General features: G+C 41.7%; 1 protein-coding gene across 2 annotated transcripts in view; it reads left to right on the plus strand.

The window, feature by feature from the left end:
* The window catches only part of jmjd1cb (jumonji domain containing 1Cb), a 133,902-nt gene that overhangs the window by 42,751 nt on the left and 73,178 nt on the right, over nt 1–17,973 (plus strand). For both annotated transcript variants that reach the window (XM_023418980.2, XM_087177267.1), the window contains exon 2: nt 6,049–6,249. In XM_023418980.2, coding sequence (XP_023274748.1) covers nt 6,049–6,249 — 201 coding nt within the window. The remainder of the gene's footprint in view (nt 1–6,048; nt 6,250–17,973) is intronic.

The raw sequence follows: 17,973 nt of genomic DNA on the forward strand, positions 1-17,973 counted from the left end.
ATTTGGAGTAAAAACTCTAGAGATCAGCAGTTTGAGAAACACTCAAACCAGCGTCTGACACCAACAATCATTACACAGTCAACATCAATGAGATTGCATCTTACCTTATTCTGATGTGTGATATGAAGCTCCTGACCTTTATCTGCAGGATCTTATGCATCACACTGCTGCCACTTGATTGGCTGATTGGATAACTGCATGAATAATCAGGTGTACAGGTGTTCATACATCAATGTGCACACTCTGTGCTCTTACCCCTCTCTGCCTCTGGCTTCATATCAATTGCACCCTCAAGAGGGGATTTCCTACCTTATAATTTTATATGTATTGTGATATACAGAACAGACTGAATAGGAACATCAAAACCTACATATTTCATGTTCCATATTTATCTTTTGTGCATTTTATTAGTCCTTTTTGAGGCATAATGTCAGTCTCAATCATAGGAGAAAATGATAGTAATAACATTTCACAAGAGTTCAGTAGTTGATTACATTGTATGTGTGAGCAGTGTGGTATATGATTTACTGAAGAAACTGTGTCCCTCCTTTTGAGTCAAATGTAAATTTTCAGTCTTGCACTAGTAGAAAATACAAAATATACACATAAAACATATGTTATATATATATATATATGAAGATGCCTGTGTTCTTGTGACCTTCCATGATCAAACGATCTTTCCAACTGAATTAAAGCCATCCCTAACAGGAGCTGTTAATGGTGGAGATGCTGTTGACACACTGCTGAATGACAGTAGTGGAGTGGAGTGGAAGTGGCGTCAGTATGATGCCACAAACCCAGATACCATCGTCAGGCGCATCACTACAGATTCTGGCCCCCTGAAAACTAGACCCGCTTTTCCAGCTCTGAGCTCCTGAATCATTCAGCCACAGATACTCACACCATCCGTACAGTGTGGAGGGGGTTGTACTGGATGGTCAGCTTCATTCTTGTGTCTAGCTCAGTGTCTTTAATGACTGCTATCGCCAGGGCTTGAGAAGAGAGTGACACACAGCCTGTAGTGATAGTGAGAGCTGATATTGATAAAATCAGATGCTGTACAGTGTTGTAAGTATGGCATCAGCTCTTCTTTGTTCTCTCCCTTTGTCTCTTGTTCTGCTCACTGTGGCTGATAGAAGCCTACTGATTCAGAGCGCTGTGTGTGTGCGTGTGCGAGTGTGTCTGTGTGTCCATGGCCAGTGCTCACTGCTGCCTCCAGTTACTGTGGCAACAGACTCACCAGACACTGAGAATTCTCCTTTCCTAGCACGTGTACGTTTTCCTCAACTGAATACTCGGTGTACTCAGTGTACTGTTTGTGTGTTCTTCTTTGTGTAAACAGAATACAGTGTCAGTCCTGCTCTGGACGTGTCAGGGTTATTAATATGCTCTCAGATAGTCATCAGTGAACACAGACAGATGACACTGACAGCAGGAGTCTGTCTTTCTGTTCTTCTCTTCTTACTGCAGCCTTTATCCTGGGTGTGTACAGTATATATATAATCTATATGTAGACGAATAAATGATACAGATGCCAACGCAGGCAGCAGAAACAAAGACATTGCAATACACAGAGACATGTATTTAAAGCAGATGCTGTGCATGTTTGCAGTGATATATTTTGGTTTTGCAGAGAGCTACAACACATAACTCACTAGATTTAACCATTGATTGGTTGTAGGATCAGGAAGATATATAGCTGTTCCTACTCTGGTGCGCACACACACACACACACACACACACACACACACACACTAGTGAAGAATTTTTCCTGCACCAGAAATCGAAATGCAGCTGTCAAGTTTGAATTATGTAGCACCTTTACCAAAAGATGCCCCATTTCAACAATAAGAAAGTCAGTGTGTTATTCAGATGTATAATGTACTGAAGATGGAACAGTACAACTATTCCAGGGTCACACCAGGTGAGAAGACAGCAGGATGATCCCTCATTGACAGGACTGACAGCAGCACAGACCAGCTGCCGCAGGAGGAGGGATATATAATGGAGGAGAATCTGAATACGGGTGTAACAGGCCCACTGGTCTCTTATTTACTGATGGCTTTGATCTGAATGCAGTGGTGGTTGTTGTAGTGATAACTGAACTGAAAACAGAAAATGAACATTTAGGTCGATTGCTGTATTATTTTTTTCTCCATAAGAATATTAAAACCCATGAGCTAAGTCTTTTTTAGGATTTGTAGTGGTAATTCACTGGTAATACATTGATTCTTTCATTTCATTTCCTCTGCCCACTGTAGCTCTACAGTGGTAGCACTTCAAAATGTCACGCCACGATGATAGCGCCCCTTTAATGCAGTTGCAGAGCGTTAGATGCCTGTAGATAACACTCAGTTTACACACCTTTTCACAGGTAAAAACTGTGGCCATTGTGATGTCACATCTTGCTGCACTGAGATTGTACATCATGCCGTCAGCACCATCGATCCTGTAGTCCGTACTTTTTAAAGAGCTGAAGCAGAGAAACAGCCCTGTGATCGTGGTTTGTTGTGGTTTTATGCTTCTGCATCACCAGTTGCTCAGAGCTTGACTGCTCTGAAGCATAACCATGTCTACTCCAAATGATCTTTATATAGTGCTAAATTGTAATCATTGGCTGAAAAATGTTCAGAGGCAGTGTAATGTTTGGATGAATGGTGTGGTACATTTATTAATAATGGCAGTAGAATCAGTGGATGGCTGGTGCAAAACGCAAAGGACTGTGGTTCCAGAGACCAGGTTCACATCCGGAGGCCTCTCTGTGGTTTAGGCAACAAAAGCACTTTGGTTGGGGTTCAGGAAAAATTGTGGTCTGGATTGTGTGTAAAGTCACCTTCAACTTTATTATTTGTATTAAACAAAGGAGTGTTCTTTCTCTTACCTTAACTAAAGTGCTACTAATGCCAAGGCACAATCATACAAACATTTACTGAACAATAAAATAATAATTCCTTATTTGTATATTTATCTGACACATCTGAACTGAAATAACATCCTGTATCCCACTGTTCTTCTAAATTGCCCATCAGTATGACCAAACTGTGTTGATGTTTATTTAGTCTTTTTTCTGACATGTAGAAAAAAAGATTAATCTATTAATTGAGAAAATAATCATGAGATTAACAGATAATGAAATTAATTGTTCTCTACAGCCCTGATTGGTTGCAGTGCCTCTGTTTTATGTCATTAAAATTGAACATCTTTGCTTGTTTCTGAGAAACAGCCCAAAACCCAACATGAAGATGTCACTTCAGACTCCAGGATATTGTGATGATCATTTGTAATTGACACTGTAAACACTTAATCAATTAATCAAATAATAGTTGAGGAATATAGTTGATGAATCAGTAATTTAAATAATTGGTTGTGTCACCTATAATCTCCTGAACTGAAACGGATACTGTGACATGAGAGATGGAGATGAACCTTTGTTGTCTGGAATGAACTGGAGATGAAAGAATGGATATAGGACGGTAGAGAGTGTGAGAGTGATGGCTTAGAGCTGATGAAGGTGGAGAGAGCGGTGTGCTGGAATGAATGGCACTGATACAACTGAAACAGAGAGACAGCAATAATGGATGGAGGTGTGGAGCAGGATGGGTCAGCTGATAGAAACATAAAGGATAGAAGCAGGTAGTAATAAATGGATAGACGGCAGAAACGGTAAACAGAAGAGGACAGGTGACTGCAGGAGTGTTTTATGGTAGAGGGAAGGGGAAGTGACGTTGAATGAGGAGGGGTACAGTCATTGATTCCTCTCTCTCTCTCTCTCTCTCTCTCTCTCTCTCTCTCTCTCTCTCTCTCTCTCTAAGAAGATCAGTTGGAGGAGAGAGTGGAAATGTGGTGATGAAGAGGGAAATGTTCCTAATGTGCGCCAGTGACTATAGATAAAGATGGACAACATAACTCCTCCCTAAAAGTGAAGCCAAAACATGTTGATCACCCCCTGGTGGTGGGTCATAAACCACGCCCCCTCCAGACATGGGTCAAACTCAAAAATCAAAGTCCACATCAAAACCTTTTTCCCAAAGATGTTCTCTGTCCTTTAGGTAGTTGTTATCATGCTGATGTATGTTCAAGTGATCTGTGTCTCATACGTTTGGTTTTTATTTAGTTATTTGATGCTATAAAAAGGGGGTGTGACGTAGTGATTGACAGCTGTGATCAAGTCCAGAGTGAGTTGGGTGGATGTGTGGGCGGGAATTCGATACCGCAGCTCTCCAATTACTGCTGCGTAGACTGTGGCTCCAAGATGACATCACCAGTGCAATACCCTTATTTACAGTCATCGGTACACACATACACACACACACACACGCTCATAAAATGACACTTTTATACAGCAAATTGAAAGGCTTCTGTGACGTTAGAAAACCTCTACATATGATCAAACTGCATTTAATATTATCTACTTCAAACAGCTGCTGGTGCTGGTGCATACTCTAGTCTGAGCCTGAACTCAGTTGATGTGTATTCAGAACTGTATTGTGTCTGTCAAAAGTTATCAGGAGTTTAGTGTTTAACCTGGTTGGATGTATTTACAGTATCTGTGTTCATGTGTATACTTCTGTACTTCTGTAAATGTTAATGAAATGTGAAACTAGAATTGCACTTCAGCACTTTTGCATAATCCTGCTGACAGACAAACACAGGTGAACACTTAACCTCCTTAGCGGAGGCTTTTCTGACTTGTCAGTGATTTACCTTCCATTTCTACCCATAAGCTATACCGCTTATCATTATAGGACCACAGGAGGGCTGGAGCTGATATTGGGTGAGGGCAGGGTACACCCGCCCCTTATGGGCACTTTAAAGTCACCAGTTAACCTATCCAGCATGCCTTTGGACTGTGGGAGGAAGCCAGAGTACCTGGGGAGAACCCACGCAGGCACAGGAAGAACATGCAAACTCCACACATGAAGGCCCCTGGCTTAGGGTTCGAACCCAGAACCTTTTGGCTTCTACAGTGCTACCCACTGCACCACCGTCCGCCCTAGTAGTTCACCTAAGTCCCTTTATTATTCACGCTGCATTTTCTGTCAGAGATGTTACTCTTTTTCTTTGTCTCCTCCCACCCCTTCACTTCTTTCCCTTTCTCTCCTTTAGCACTTACTCTTCCTTCTTCTTTTCTTCCTTCCTCTTCTACTCCAGCTCCTTTCTTCTTATTCTTCTTCTTCTGCTCCTGCTTCCTCTCCTTCCTGTCCAGCGTCATCAGAGTTTAGCAGGTTTTAAGGGCCCTAGCAAATGTTTTCAGCTCCATCTCTTCACCTTGTGCCAAATAACAATTAAACAATTATGTATTGGGAATGGCCAGTGAGCCCAGCCCTGGCAGATATGTGCACTCTGAATAACAAACACACACACACACACACACACACACACACACACACACAGAAAGAGAGAGGTGGTAAAGAGACTGACAGGGACGGTTAAAACTTAATGGATTTTTGGACAATTCACCGGCCCACTGAGATGGCGGGATTTCTTCTGGTGCTCTGATGGCTGTTCCAGCTATGACAGATGTGTCCAATGTTAATGTTTTGTGTGTGTGGGCGTATGTGTGTGTGTGTGTGTGTGTGTGAGAGAGAGAGAGGTTTTACCTCGTGAAAAAAGAAAGAAGAACAAAAGAAAGAAAATCAATGTGTAGCGGTCTATGCTGATGCTGTGCCGAGCTGCCACAAACAAATCTACGTATTAGAAACACTGAACAGGTTATCTGTCTATCATAAGGACTTTTAACATTAATGGGCCCAGTCTGCCTTTTTCTCTCTTCCTTTCCCTCTTCTTCTTTTCTTTTCCATCTTCTCTTCTTCTCAAGTGTTAAACAATTGAATGTGGGTCTTGGTGTTAAATGGTGAGAGGTCGACCTGCGCTGTAGAAAATATTGTGTCAAAATGCCAAACATTCCAGCTGAACCCAAATGTCCAAACAGGCAGCTCTAACCCGAGTCAACATACGCAACCAAACTACACTCTACACACCTACACACTTGGTTTATTTTTGTTTGTGATGCTGTTATTGAATCTTATTTTTCTGTGTGTTCTGCAGGTATATGTGGAGTTTGATGATCAGGAGTGGGAGAAGAGAGAGTGGGTCAAGGTCTATGAGGATTTCCAGCTGTTTCTACTGGAGCACCAGCTGGTCTGGGCCAAGAGGAAGGAGGGAGCAGGAGGAGGAGCAGGAGCAGGTGGAGGAGCAGGAGGCCTGCTGCAGGCAACCAAGGCCAAACACATACAGTGGCCTGCCCTGGTAAGACCTTTGTTTTCTATTTATAGGCTGGACACAGTAATAGGAACAGTTAGCCGTGTGACTAAGCTGGCTATGATGTTGAACGTTCACTGCAGTATTTACCACAAACTATTGAATGTTTGCTGTTGAAATACAAAGTTTCAGGATCGTTCTGATTGTTCTTCATCCTCACTGTCATCTGTTTGTGGATGTAGGTGGTTACTGAGTGGCAGCCCGGCCTCAGTTACCAGCTTTGTCGTTGCCTCCGTCAGTTTGTTGAGCCTATCTCACAGAGATTTTTGACTCATTTACTCACAGTGTTTACCAGCGGTTCTGCTAAGTGTTTGACTGTGTCTGCTGAGCTCGACCACTCTCAGACAAATACATTTTAAATGTATTTGTCTGAGAGTGGTTTCAACTGGAACGTCCCACTCTGTTGTGGCTGTGTGTGTGCGTGTGTGTGCGCGTGTGTGCGCATGCGTCTGATGCTGTGTCTGCTCTGTGTCTCTGTCATCACACACACACATACACACACACACGCTTTGGTGTGGTGGCAGTGTGGTTGCTGTGGTGTTTTTGTTGTTGTTTGTATGTCACTCTGTTTCTCTCACACACACATTCACACACTGTATCATACACACTTCAGACAGTGCTCTCTGTTGACATGCTCATGCTGTGGTTGTGTGAACTCATATTTTGAGTCTGAATGTTTTGGTGTCTGCTCCTGACTGAAGGATTTGGTTCATAAGTGTTTGACATTGATGACATTTAGTTTTGGATTGTGTACATGTTTGTGTGTGTGTGTGCCTGACAGTGGCTGCGAGTGTGTGTGTGGAAATGGGATTCAGTGTTTTGATTATGTAATAGCAGAGTGCACAGCGCCATCTGGCACACGCATGGGAGATAAGAGTTCAAAGACTTCTACACAGTTTTTAACTGGTTGTTTTTCTCACTGTCTGACTTTTCACTGATTCGTCATATCACTGCCCTGCTGCTATTGTCATAGCAACAACATCAAAATATAGTACAGTCACCACATTTACAATTGGGAAATGAAGCTGTGAGCTTCAAAAAACTGTGAATAGTTGATTTTTAGAAAAAAATGTCAGATTTAATTGATATCAATGAAATCAGAAGCTTAAAAGATTTCCAAGTAATGCATTAAACAGAAAATGTGAGAAACATTTATTTCCTGTGGGACTGAATGTTTTTATTGTAGCTTGAATGTTCTTTTCATTGAAAGCAGCACATTTAAAATAAGACTGTTTAAACAAAAGCTCGACAGACAGACAGACAGACAGACAGACAGACAGACAGACAGAGACACACACACACACACACACAGGAGTTTTAGCTCAGTGAATTAATACAGTCAAATGTAACTGACTAACCACTGGTCCTATCAACATGATACATTTTACCTAGATGAAGTACAGTTAACATCTTAGAGCTAACAATTCGTATATTGTACATTTACACAGCACCAGTTCCATCATCATAGCAGTCATGCCAAACCCACCGCTCTGCAGCTCTCACTTACTTCTTATAACAGAATATTGTTTCCTTCACTTTTTTTTGATGCTGTTAGTCTGATCTCAGTGACGTAAATCAGAAATGATGACCTGACTCTAAACCTAAAGTTTATTATTTTACCTTGAATGAAAATGACTTAATATAGAAATAATCTGTTGATCGCTAACTAATCACTTAATAAATTCAGCTCCACAAACAGGTTGAAGAGTCATTACCTCCATTTCTGGAGCTGATATCTGACAGTAGCCATGGTGTGGCAGTAAATGAATGCTCTTATAGCCACTCACCTCAGTCAGTGTGAGGAATCCCACATAGAGGCAGGTGATGTTATGTTAGCTCTCCTCCTTGAAAACAAATTAGCTGATGACAGCAGAATTGAAAGATGGGGGTGGATGTAGTGTGGTGAGAAACAGAGGACAAAGTGAACGAAGTAAGGACTGTCTGAGCTGACCTGCAACCGAGTTTGTCTGTGGTCAACTCTCGTAGGATTGATCAGTGCCTCAGCGATGCTAATGATAGCGGCAGCAGTAGTAAGAGTATTAATAGAACATGTAATGCTGGTAGTAGTAACAGCTGCAGCTGTAGTAGCTGTAGGTGGAGCAGCAGGATGATGTAGTAATCTGATAACCAGTATTGGAACTGGAAAAGATCCAGATAAAGAACAGGTTGTAACACAGATCTCCAGTCTATTCCATAGACAGATTTATGTCTGTGGATCATTCACGCAGATAGAGTTAAAAAAAAAAAAAAAAAAAGTACTTGCAGTAAGAAAGTGACTGTCAGTCATATTTGCAGTGTGAAATTACATTCAATTGTATGGTGAATTATAGCTACTGTGTATTTAGTTATGTGATATCTCTCCTGTGCCCCTCGTCTCTGGCACTATTACCAGCCTGGTAAACACTCTTCTCTGTACTTTACCAACAAACAGTTGTTTGTCACAAGAACCACAGACAAAAGGTCACAGTCAGCCTGACCTGAGTCACCTGACTGAACTTAACGAGGCTAGGATTGAATGTTTACATACATTACAAGGAAGATGCAGACAGCATGATTGTGTGATTTATGGTCTCAAAGACAGGGGATGTTATTATTGGTATGGGTATAATTATTTTTTTCATGATTAATTCATTAGTTCTTATTACCATCACTGAACTGCTTGCTTGTACTTGAAGAAAGGCGAGAAGATTAAGGCAGAGGCTTATTGATGTGTGCATGTTTTACATGTGTCTGAACACTTAACACACAGAGCCATTGCCTAAAGCAATATTTTTACATTTAAGGCTATTATTTTTCCATATGTATAAATGTATGATTTAAATCCCATAGGACATGACATTTGACTACTCAAGTGTACCGCAGAACGCAGTCGTTTTATTAATATGATTTTCCATATTCACCTGTGTTTGCTGTTGTTGTTCGAGGAGACTTGAGACTTTGAGAGGGACAGATTGTTTCATTAGTGAAACGTTGTAGAGCTTTACACCTTATGTCCATCTCCCAGTTAACACTTTTATTGGCTTAGAACCACTGAACTGCAGTTACCCTGTGACCAGCCAATGGGCTTTCAGTGTTTATCTCGTCTTCCCACAGACAGCAGGCACTCAATATCTTACTACTTTACCACCCACTATGTTTTCATTGTTTTGATAGTGTTTTAGATAAAAAAATGAACTTTTAGGGCCATGTTATTTGGAGCTGTCTATTCTCTTCTCAGTGTGTAGAGAGTGAAATTTAATACGAGATACTATGTGATGCATCCTGTGGTGATATTAGTGCATAGATTTTCAGATAATCCCCAGGTGCTGGACAAATTGGATGACTGCAGTTCCATGACTTCTACCCAGACAAAAGGAAAATCAGCTGTAAAATGAAAAAGATCTCGAAATGACATTGATACAATCTGTATGTTATAGTCACATCCCAATTCAGTCCTGGCTTGGCTGTGTATTTATGTGAAGTTGTGTTTTATTCTGAATATGTGTGCTCATGTTCTAGACAGTGTTTATCGTTGTATGAATGTGTGCATGTGTGTGTGCATGTGTGTGTGAGTGTGTGAGTGTGTGAGTGAGTGACTGAGCGAGACAGATGACCCTTGTCGTGTGAGGAGCTGCTTCTTTAATGGCAGCAGTCAATTGAGACAAGACCTGCCTCAGGCTGTTTGTTTTCGTTGGGTCTGTTGTGTTGTAAAGTTCCCACTGACCCCACCCTGCTCACATCAGCTCCATAACTCACTGACACATAAACCCCCCCTCGCCCCACACCCACACCCACCCACACACACACACACACACACACACACACATTTGGCTTTAATTTAGCCCTCTTGTTTTTTCCCTGCTCTTTTTTTCTGTGGTTCTGTTTTACTTATCCACTGGTTTCCCATAGATACAGCTGAACAACATTCTCTGCATTTTCTCTGTTGTTCTGTCATTAAAACACTTTTATTATTGGGTCTCATGCTTTCATGCACAATCATTTATAGAAGTCTATATTATTGTATTCATGTAATGCTCTTAGTTTGCATGTAATATCACTAGTGACTAACATACATAATGCAGTGCTGTGTGTTCAGTGTGTGGCCGACAACACATAAGTCACTTGCTAATATTACAGTGTATGTTTACAAAGTGAAAACATGGAGAAGAAGTGCTAGGTGTTGCTTATAGCTGATAAGTTGTATATGCAGAACAGCTGGCTGTCATTAAAGGAATATGATCTACATTGACTGGTCCCCGCCCAGTTTGACTTATGTAGTAAATTCTTCGGTTCTTAGCTAAAATGTTATGATACCTAACACTTTTTGCTGATATGTACATTGTTCTATTTTACTTTTAGAATTTGCGTAAATAAATGAGTTCAGTGACAGATCATAGTGAGGAACCACTCAGAGAATACCAGCTGTAGAAACTGAAACATGGATTTTGTGAATTGAAAATAGTCCAATTCTGCTACCAGTAACTGCCAGAGTAAATGACCTAGTAGTGATCATCATGAACCCATAGCAGTCAAATGATGCTTCTATGATTGTAGCCACCCAAAGGCTACCAAACACACTGTGTATGTGTGTGGTTGCTTTTTGCTGAGTCCAGAGAGAACTGACCTTTACCTGACATTTGTGTGTGTTTGTGTGTTTGTGCACTAACACACCATCCAAGCATGTGATCTCATGCCTTTGGGTGTACATTTACTATACAGACACATCACATGAAAATACCTCCACTCACTGTCTGCGCTTCAGTACAGACACAGATGCATGCACAGATATATGAATGCACATATGCTCAAACACCTGGACATCACACACACACACACACACACACACACACACACACACACACACACACACAGCAAGTCTGACTGTGGCTGCTCTGCTTTCCTCTATATTGTTTTTGTTCACAAGAGAGGAAGTGCTGCCGAGGGACTGATAAGGTGTTTAGTGAGGCAGGATTTACTGTTGCCTCTTTACTGTCTTCACTCTCCATTTTCCTCTCACATGGTCTCAGACAGCAGAGATGTAAATGCTCTGACTTTGTGTGTTAAAAGTGATGTTGTTGTGATTGTGATTGGTCTGTCTAAAATGACAGTAAAAAGTTCCTGTGTAAGGTTCAGTCTCCTTGTCTAACTCTTTACATGCTGTAAATGTGTTAATTCACATTACAGTGTTGCACCACATTAATCATGAAGATGCAGCGTTTAGTACAAAGAAATGAGATAACACTGAAATTCACAACAACTCAGACTTTCCACTCAATGCTAGCAGCTATCAATTGGTCTATGCCACAGACATTAAGTATTTTCAGTCCAGCATTGTTTACATCCATGTTTACGAGCTTGCAGTCTTCCTCCTATCTGTCTTTGTTGGTGCGTTGCTGCATGTATAGGTGCCTTACAGCCACCTGTAGATCAGCAGGAATAAAGTGAAGCCTTCAGCAGGAATGTGTACTGCCTCACCCATGTGCATGCTCATGCATGTGCATCCTCGTAGAGATAAACAAACAGAGACCAACTCCCAGAAATACATGAATCCATGAATACAAAGTCCACATTTGACAGCAGTCCTCCTGGGCTGTGAGCTCGTCAGCAGTCATCAGCCACAGGTTCAGCGTTGATGTATTTACACGATTACATCGTAATAGAATAACCACATGTGTGCTTCACAGACAATGTAGTATCTGTAAACATTGTACTAAATGTAGCACAGTGTAGTAGCAGAGAGTGTGTTTGTCTGTTTTTCTGGCAGTGCTGCTTAAGTAACAGAATGACTTCTGCAAATAATGATTGAATAATACTGGATTACCTCAGACTCAGGTGTGGCCAGCCACGAGTCAGTGAACATAGCAGAAAGAAACACTGTCTGAACACGGTTCCTGCTAACTTTGATTTCATCAACCAGTGTTTCTCTTTCTGTCTCTTACACACACACACACACACACACACACACACACACACACACACACACACACACACACCATCACACCTTTTATGTGAGGACGGCTACCAACGTGCAGGATGTGATATAACTTTCTGATGTAACAGATCTTTAGTGTATGTGATTCTGATCTAATATTAATAATGTACGTGAAGCACACTGCATTTAGTGAAGTATGAAAGTGTGAGTCTTATATACAATCAGAGGAAACAGACTCTTCCCTTTTAAATTTCCTCATATTGACAAAACCCACATAACTAGAACATCATCCTTATTCCTGTGTTAAGGTGGAACTGCTGGACTCTGCTAATGACAGCAGTTACTATCAGTAAGTTGATTGGGTGATCTCAAAGTCTACTGCTGTCTTAAGACTGTGGTGTCATTTGAATGCTTTTAGACCTGAGCATTGCGTTTTATGCAGTCGATCACTTCTTTCAAACGGTCTCAGGGACCAGGTTGGTATCCAGGTCACTGCCCTCCAGTGGCTTGCCTCCTACCTAACAGTAGGACTTTCTCATCACTTGTAGAGGTGGAAGTTCTTTGTAGGGACCATTTCATTTGCCTTGTGCTCCTTTAAGGCTCCATCTATCGTAAGCAGGGTGTCTCTTTTCATTGTTATGCTGACGATACTCATTATACTTTCCACTAAATCTCGAGAATGCTAATTCAGTGGAGTCTGTTCCTGACTGCCTCCAGGATGTGATATCTATTGATATCTAGTCTTCATGGTCATGCCAGAAACAGAAACCTTGGTGTCATCTTCATTAGAATTTGATAAACAGGTAAACTGTGTGAAAAGTTGTTTCTTTCTGCTGAGAAATACTGCCAAACGGAAGTCCTTCCTCTCTCAACAACCTGAAGACAGTTACCAGTTACCTAGAGTACTGGTACCAGAGACAGAGACAGCATTACACCCATCAGCATCCTTGTCCTGGCTACCTGTCAAACGTAGGGCTGACTCACTCAAGATGTGTTGTCAATGGCCTTTAAGTCCTTAATGACCTAAGTGGTTATCATAATCTTTTATTTATTTATCTTTCAGTTTTTATTCTGTGTAATGTTTTACATTTGTGTATATATTGTGATATTGCCTTGTATTTTATCCTCCCCTTTCATTGTTTATGTTTATGTGCCTTATCTCCACTGTTGCAGCTCATTGGTCAACTCTGGTTGTTTTTAAATGTGTTCTACACATGAACTTGACCTGACTACTGTAGATAGGTAGGCGTGGGTTATTAGCTCTTTGTTAGTTTAGCTGATAGGATCCATGTGGACTCCACACACTCTGCTGAAATGTTGGTTCATTAGTCACACCTGACATTTGGCTGCATACACTGTCCCATTAGTGGAGGTAATAAAGCAGATAGTGTCTGTGTTTATCTAGTTATTTTCCTGACTGTTGATTGTACTGTGCTTACAAATGGTGTCTCTGGGCTTCCCCACACTGACACAACAGCTTTATTTTACCAGTTTATCAGTAGGGGACCCCCCCCCCCACACACACACACACACACACACACACACACACACTCCCTTCTCTCTTTCCTTTCCCAAGTGATTGCCAGCATTACATGACAGCAGAGAGAATAATGAAGCAACATTGTTTAACTGCTCTCGTTTGTGAACTGATTCTGATAAAAGCTGTTATTTTACAGCAGCATTATCTTCTTCCTCCCAAAAAGGCCAAAACACAGTTGTTTATTAAGTCGCTGGCAGCCTGTACCTGCTGTTGACTCTTGAGACAGATTTTTATTCATCTGCACGGCTCTGCTCTGGCCTCCCCCAGTTCTGACGTGGGATCAGATCTCATCTGTCACCAGAGAGAAATCCAGCGAGTGGAAGACGAGAGGAGGAGAGAGGAAGAGAGGCAGGGGGCAGACTGGAGTGACTTAGAGAGAGGGAGAAAGAGACGGTTTCTGTTCTGTACATCTGTCTATTGTTCCCTCAGCCACATACTTACCTTTGCTGTGTGTGTGTGTGTGTGTGTGTGTGTGTGTGTGTGTGTGTGTGTGTGTGCGTGCGTGCGTGCGTGCGTGCGTGTCTCTCTGCGGTTGCATCTCAAATCCAGATATTACATCATCTCTCCGTCTCCCACTGAGCATTGAGTACTGTGTGAACTCATTACACACTCTGTGCAGACTCCCATCAAAGGCACAAAGTGAATGACCAGACGACACCCAAGGGCAGAGAGACAGAGAGTGAAAGTGAACAAAGAGATGACAGGAGAGAAAGAGTGGCAGCCATGCTGCATCATACCATCATAAGAAATGGAGGAAGGATATAGAATATTTAATATACATACTCGGCTCCTCATATGGATTTTCATTAGTCTTTCTCTCATGGCACTTTGCTGTCAGTTGCTTTAAATTCTCCCAAGTTATCAACACACAGTTGGAGAAATCTCTGCTCTGCATGAGTTGGACTCTGATTGGCTCATTTCACTGTTTATTTTACTGGATCAACCAAAAACACACATCAGGTTGTTTTATCTCAAGCAATAGAATTTAAAGAAAAATACCTTTATCTTTATTTCCTCATATCTTGTTGCCATATAAAATACTTCATAGTTCATGATGGAAGACTCAATCCATACAGCACAGCCCTGCGTACATGTGTTGCCCAGTGGAAACCCTGCAGGTCAGAGAGGGGAGGTCTGTCCCTGCTGTAACTGGAGACAGGCTGCTGAGCTGACAGGCCACATGACAGTGTGTCTGTCTGCCACCTCTGTAGCAAAGGCAAATGGTGCAGAGCCAACGTTAAAACTAATAGGACACTTTATTTTAACTGGCACACACACACACACACACACACACACACACACACTTTCATGCTGCTCTCTGGCTGAGTGCCCACGTGCTGCTACACACTGTTATCCAGCAGAGTTCTCCTCTGTCCTAATTTCAGACAGACAGACAGACAGACAGACAGACAGACAGACAGACAGACAGACAGACAGGCAGGCAGACAGGCAGGCAGGCAGACAGACAGACAGACAGACAGACAGACAGACAGACAGACGGAGACAGAGAAGCTGTATTTCACAGATCTTGTTCATGTTAAGAACTGAGGGTTATGGTGTGTGTGGAGTGTGTGTCTTTTCTTTTTTTTTTTTAGAAATTAATTCCTGAGCAGGTTTTATCTTTAGCTGCTGCCAGCATAGAAGATTTCATGCAAGTATCCATGAAGAGCTGCTATAAATATCTTCCTAAAACAAACCTCCCAGTTTGTGATTTGTAAACACGTAGAATCTGTCAATCTCTGTTAGTTTTTACTCATATTCCCACAGAGAATCAGAGGGAAATGACTGCTGAGATGAAGAGATCAAATGATTCATGTCAGTTTTTTCTAACGGCAACATTCTTATTCAGTTGTGATGAAAGTGCTGTACACTGATCAGTGTGTAGGAAGGAAGGATTGATTGAAGAAGGCGATGGTAGATACATGCATGTCCACAGTCAGATATACAAAGGCTCACTGAGTGTCACATTATCATATTCACACCTTCACATGCACAAAACAAATGCTTAATGATTGATAAATTCACAATGAAGCCGACCTCTATGAGACACACAGGGAGCGAACGCAAGTAGATGCTGAAATGCCTCTTTGTTGTTAAAGGTTACAGTTGCCCCAGTGCTCCATTGTCAGTCGTCTGAAATGACAACCATGTTTATGTTACACAGTCTTATGCTACTAAGTTCATTCCTGCATGAGATGGTACTGCCGCAGGATATTTTAGCAGAGGCTTGATATGTAGATATGTGTCGTTTATTTTACCAGCATGTGGTCTTCTAAGTTCATTTTTAGAACAGAACGTTTTTATGTCAGTAACAAAACTGAAGTATTTGCTTTGTTCTTTTGTCTCGTCACACCACAAATTCGATGTGTCCGGTGTATTGTATACTGTATTGTTTGAGTAGTCAGACATCTGAGCTTAGCTTACAAGGGTCAAACTGAATACAACAAGACACTTTTACCTCAGCTAAACGTTAGTTATTGTGTATGGAGTGACAACTCATAGGGGCCTGCTTGGGAACTACTACTACTACTACTTTTTGGTCGTCTAGGTGAATCAGGCTGCATGATTGGAACAGTATTTCAGTATTGGTGCCTTGTACATAGATGTTAGGAGTGGATACAAGGTAAACTCATCTGACAAAGAGATGTTTTTTCCAGAAGAGATCCGCAACTATTATGGCTTCTGTTAAACATGCCAGTTCTTTGGAGGGTGACCTTTTATTCTTTGGTGGTGCCTGGGTCAGTGGAATGTGTTTGTCACTGTCTGAGAAAGGCTTTTTAACAAGCTGAAGGGGCATTTTAGTGACATTACTGTCTGCTTTTCTCTGCAGCCTCACAGACTGAGGCCGGGCCACACTGCTCAGCTCACCTGTGCATCACGATCACAGAACATCCGGGTTTTCATCTGTGTTACAGGCTAAAGCAGCCACACAGCCTGCGTGAGAGGCATGTGTGAGGCGCAGCTCAAGCGTCACTGCAGCGCTGCATCTGCAGTTTGGAGCCTTTACATGTGAGGCACGCGGTTCTCAGTAAGAATTGACGGTGAAAAGATCTGTTGATAGGCGAAATTATACCAGCATTTAGCCTCTGAATGAGGCTTAACAGAAATAACATGACTACTTTCTTCCCACTTTCTTTTTGGCACGCTCATCATGTTTATTATTATTGATGTCCATCATCAAAACTCTGTGTTTAGAGATAGGCGTGTCAGCAGACACTGGTGGTGTGGACACACATGCGTGCGAGCTGCAGCATTCAGTGCGGTAGCCTTCATGCACAGGTGAGGTAAGCAGTGTGATTGGGGCCTTACATAAATAAACAGTCTGTGTCCGTTTGCATGAATGTCATCATCCCCAGCTCTGATTTTTCATCTGCTGGTGAGACTAGCATCCTATCGGTCTACCTTAAAGTGACAGAGCAGAGGGGAGGATAGAGAGAATGAGAAATTAGACTGGTATAGATAGATGTTGTCATTGTTTCAAATCCCTGACATAATGGACTTGATTGAGTGTGACTGATAACATCAATCAATCATCTCTACTACAGTAGTTTAAACATGATGATGGCTTCTGAAACGGCTGTTTCAGAGTTTTCAGAAACACACCAAACACTTAATATTTAGTTGTAAGTGAAAAGGCCTAAGATTATAGTTATTGTCTTGTTAGGTGATTTGTTTTTGTGAATCAAAGCGGTGGTCACATTGTGCAGTGTGGCTGTAACTGACCAACATTTGGTCAACGTGGTCAAATTCAATTCCAGCTCCCAGAGTTTCTCTTAATGATTCAGATCATACTCTCATACATCTTCACTCTACCTGCTCACTCTTAAAATAACTGGAAATGCTGTTACAGTACTATAATAATCATACCGTCATGGGAGACCCCTAGCAGTCAGCCCAGATCTCCTCTGGTCTTCCACTGAACAGTAGCTAGATGGATGAAAACTGACAGACTTTACTTTGTAGGATTTGCCTGAGCCTTTTATTAGTCACTCAATCTGTGTGTCCATCTGCCCGCAGGTCTTAGCAGAGCACTGTGTCCTGTTGTCGGACTCATGATGCACAGTTTAAAAAAAGAAAAGAATGAAAATCAATGCAGCAGAAGAGATATCGTTCATATCCCACACATTCCTCTGTCTCTGTCAAAACTTGGTGCCTTCATTACCCACAATGCAACTCGACCACCAACGGTTTAGTCAGAGATTGGTGTGTGTTATGCTAGTAGCAGCTTCTGTAGTCACAAATGGCTAGTCTCAAGCAGACG

This window comes from Seriola lalandi, unplaced genomic scaffold (genome assembly GCF_002814215.2).
Source record: "Seriola lalandi dorsalis isolate HSWRI2012SDOR001 ecotype SW California unplaced genomic scaffold, Sedor1 jcf7180002054585, whole genome shotgun sequence".
NCBI classification, from domain to species: domain Eukaryota; kingdom Metazoa; phylum Chordata; class Actinopteri; order Carangiformes; family Carangidae; genus Seriola; species Seriola lalandi.